Below are 3,998 nucleotides of genomic sequence, written 5' to 3'. Positions count from 1 at the left end.
AAAAAAAAAAAAAAAAAACTGACATGTTGCTTTTCAAGATTATACTTAGGACAGCACCTGTGGCTCAGTGAGCAGGGCACTGGCCCTGTATACCGAGGGTGGTGGGTTCAAACCCAGCCCCAGCCAAACTGCAACCAAAAAATAGCTGGGCATTGTGGCAGGCGCCTGTAGTCCCAGCTACTCGGGAGACTGAGGCAAGAAAATCACCTAAGCCCAAGAGATGGAGGTTGCTGTGAACTGTGACACCATGGCACTCTACCAAGGGTGACAAAGTGAGACTCTCTCTCTAAAAAAAATAAATAAATAAATAAGATTATACTTAGAGTTGATAATGTGATTGTAAAGATAGTAGGGACAATTCTTACCCAGCCCCTTCACTGTAACTGAAAGGCTTTATTTAAAAATAAATACTTTTTAAGACTTAACATTGCTGTATACTTTTATTGGTTTATACAAGTATGACTACATGTGTATGTAATATATATCATAATAGTAAATATGGAATATTGTGGTATTTGTATATAATAGTATATATTCATATTTGCAATAAGGGTATTTGGCTAAGTATTTAGTCAGGAGATCTAAACTCTCATGCTGGGTTTTCCTTGTACTGGAACTATGGTTTTGAACAAGTCTTAGTTTCTTACTACCTGAGATGGTAATGTTGGATGACTACTTTCAAAGATTTCTTTTGGCCCTGACATTTGTTTTAATACCAGGTAGGTCCTCTGGTCACTGCAGTGACCAGAAGCTGTCTACGATCAGCCCCAGGCTCTTTTCCTTTGCAGAGTCCCGCAGGTGCTAGAGCAGAGTTGGCTGCATAGTAGAGGCTCAGAAATATTTTAGCTGGCATTTCTACTTAGTAAAGAAGAAAATGTTTGTCATTTTTTGTTGTTTATTTACCAAAGATTCTGTTTTCAGCTATCAAGTTTCTGAGCTTTTTTATCTTTTCTCTGGATAGGACTCCATCGAATTTGGCTACAGCCAGGCTGACAGGTCCTTCACATAGTAAAGGCAGCCTTGGTGAAGAAAGAAATCCCAGTAGCAAGTATTACCGGTGAGAGAAAGATGTTTAATCCGAGAGCCAACCTGTGGTTACGGAGATAGATATACTAGTGTTTGATAGTTACTTGAAGGAATATTTTTGAGTATAGTTGGATTATTATGAAATTTTGTCATCAAATGCTGTATTTAAAAGTTTGAGGTGCTGCAGTAGACTTATATCACCTCATAGACACTGGTGAAGCATTGTTTGTCAGGTAGTGTTTAATGTTAGTTATCAGTAAAATGTGGAGTTAACTATAATACTAATAGGTTTTGTGTTCATAGTAGAATTTGTATCATTGTAAAATATGAGAATCTTAGAATTATTGGCAACTGTAAGTGAATTTTTATTTTCCCTAAAATAAATTGTAGTGCTACAATTAAGTTAAAAGCAAATTGCAAATAGCCCACTCTAGCTTTTCAACTGCCACTCCCTTTTTACTGAAAGAAAAAATTATTTTCTTTGCTAAGATTAATTATGAGAAACATGAAGAAGTACAGAGGTAAACTGAGAAGTCATTTGAATGGAAATTGTTTTACCTTGATAATAATGCTTTTTAATACTTCCTATTTCCTGTAGAGTAGCATAATTTTTAAAACATCTTTGCGTTTCTTCTAATTGCTTACTTTTCTTTGTAGTAATAAAAGAGCAGTCCAAGGAGGTCGTTTATCAGCAATTACCATGGCACTTCAATATGGCTCAGAAAGTGAAGAGGATGCTGCCTTAGCTGGTAGGCATTAGGTTGTGACTAGTTAGATGCCGCCTTTTTTTTTTTTTTTTGAGACAGAGCCTCAAGCTGTCCCCCTGGGTAGAGTGCCATGGCATTATAGCTCACAGCAACCTCCAACTCCTGGGCTCAAGCGAGTCTCCTGCCTCCGCCTCCCAAGTAGCTGGGACCACAGGCGCCCGCCACAACGCCCGGCTATTTTTTGGTTGCAGCCGTCATTGTTGTTTGGCGGGTCTGGGCTGGGGATTTGAACCCGCCACCTTAGGTGTACGTGGCTGGCGCCTTAGCCGGTTGAGCTATAGGCGCCAAGCCGTTAGATGCCTTCTTAATGGATCCTTTTGGCTAAGGGAAATTACAGACTTTGGTCCAGCCTGGACTTTGTTGAGTTTTAGAATACATACTACATTATTTTGTTGTATTTGATTATACTCCCGTTAGCAAATTTATCAAAAGCTTATTGCTTTATTTTGTGTTAAAGCTCTATCTGGATAGATAAATACTTCTGCAAAAATGAGGCTGAGGCAAGTGGATTGCTTGAGCTCAAGAGTTCAACTGAGCAAGAGCAACACCCCATCTCTACTAAAAAGAAAAAGAAAAAGAAAAAATAGCTGGGCGTTGTAGCAGGCATCTGTAGTCCCAGCCACTTGGCAGACTGAGGCAAGAGGACTGCATAGGCCCAAGAGTTTGAGGTTGCTGAACTATGATGCCATAGCACTCTACCTAGGGTGACAAAGTGAGATTCTGTCTCAGAGAAAAAAAAAATACAAAAGCAAAACCTATAATGATAAATAGTACTGGTGAAACCATTAGGAAAACTCAAAGAAAAATTGATACTATGTCAGATTTTCAAGCTGTTGGCTTATATTTTCAGTAGGCTCTAATTTCTTCTTGGCTACAGCTTATGATTTAAAGGCAAATACAAATTATAATCAGAGTAGTGTGGTAAATTGTCATTTAAACAAGGCTGATGAAGGGTGCTGGGCACTAGAAATCAGTGTAGGAAAGTAAATAGATAAAAGATAGTAGTGAGGGTATACTTGATTCATTGTCATTCTTTTAAGTGTGATATATTTTTCTTTTTACTGCAGATATTTCTTTGTAGAGGTAAAATTGTTTCATTAAATTATTCTGGCATAACTTTCAATTTTATAATCAAATGTGGTACAACAGATTTCTCTAGTTGTATCTTATTTTTAATTGAATTATTATTATAATGATTTTTGAAGTATTTTTAAATCTGTTACACAACTCAACTAAGTGGGAGAGGGGTTTGTTTGTTTGTTTTTAGTTTTGTTTTGAGTTTTTACTCAAATTGGGCCTGGTCTTGTCAAAAACTGAAAGAAAAGATCTTTCTCTTAGCTTTGTTTTTTACTGATTATAAAAGCGACATGTTTTATGTTTAGATTTTCTCCTAATATTTTATTCCTTCATTAACTTTGTGGTAGCACAACAAATGAAAGGAAAATCACACCATTTGTAAGCTTCCTAAAAAACATTTATTGTACTTTTTTATTCTAATAAATAGTACATCTATAACAGGAGGATTCTTATGCAGTTAGCTATGAAAAAAATGAAGCAGTTACTAGCCAGCTTTTTTGGTAGCAGATCCATTAGGCTATCATTCAGAACCCATTCACTATTTATTTATTTATCTGCCTGTCTATCTATCTATCTATCTTTCTATTTCGGAGACAGAATCTCAAGCTGTCACCCTGGGTAGAGTGCCATGGCATCATCATCAGCTCACAGTATCTCCAACTCTTGGGCTCAAGTGATACTCTTGTCTTGGTTTTTCTAATTTTAGTAGAGTCAGGGTCTTTCTCTTGCTCTTGCTCAGACTGGTCTCAAACTCATGAGCTCAAGCTATCCACTTGACTCAGCCTCCCAGGGTGCTAGTAGGATTACAAGCATGAACCCACTGCACTGGACTTTCATTTTTAATTTAATCAAGACTGATACATTTTGCTTTCTCCTTTTGGCCATGAAAACAACTTAGGGATAGGTATAGTGAAAATATCAAAAAGAGTTTAACTCATGATGTTAGAGCAACAGGGAAGAGCCCATGAATAGCAGGCATGAGAATTCAAAAGATGTCGCCTGGCTTTTTAAGGTGATTCACTTTAGCAGTAAACTATGCCAGTGCAACTGAGGCCTTGGGGGGATGTGGAGGAATGTGGAGCACCCGGTGGCAGTCACTGTAAGAACAAAAATAGAGGCTCGGCGCCT

General features: G+C 37.6%; 1 protein-coding gene across 1 annotated transcript in view; it reads left to right on the top strand.

The window, feature by feature from the left end:
- PBRM1 (polybromo 1) overlaps positions 1–3,998 on the top strand; it is a 159,019-nt gene that overhangs the window by 43,024 nt on the left and 111,997 nt on the right. The window contains exons 9-10 of the mRNA XM_023512991.1: positions 922–1,057; positions 1,684–1,775. Coding sequence (XP_023368759.1) covers positions 922–1,057; positions 1,684–1,775 — 228 coding nt within the window. The remainder of the gene's footprint in view (positions 1–921; positions 1,058–1,683; positions 1,776–3,998) is intronic.

Source organism: Otolemur garnettii, unplaced genomic scaffold, assembly GCF_000181295.1.
Source record: "Otolemur garnettii isolate 467f Iridium unplaced genomic scaffold, OtoGar3 scaffold00032, whole genome shotgun sequence".
Taxonomy (NCBI): domain Eukaryota; kingdom Metazoa; phylum Chordata; class Mammalia; order Primates; family Galagidae; genus Otolemur; species Otolemur garnettii.
The sequence above is the reverse complement of the archived record's forward strand: the minus strand, read 5'-3'. Positions and strand labels throughout refer to the sequence as shown.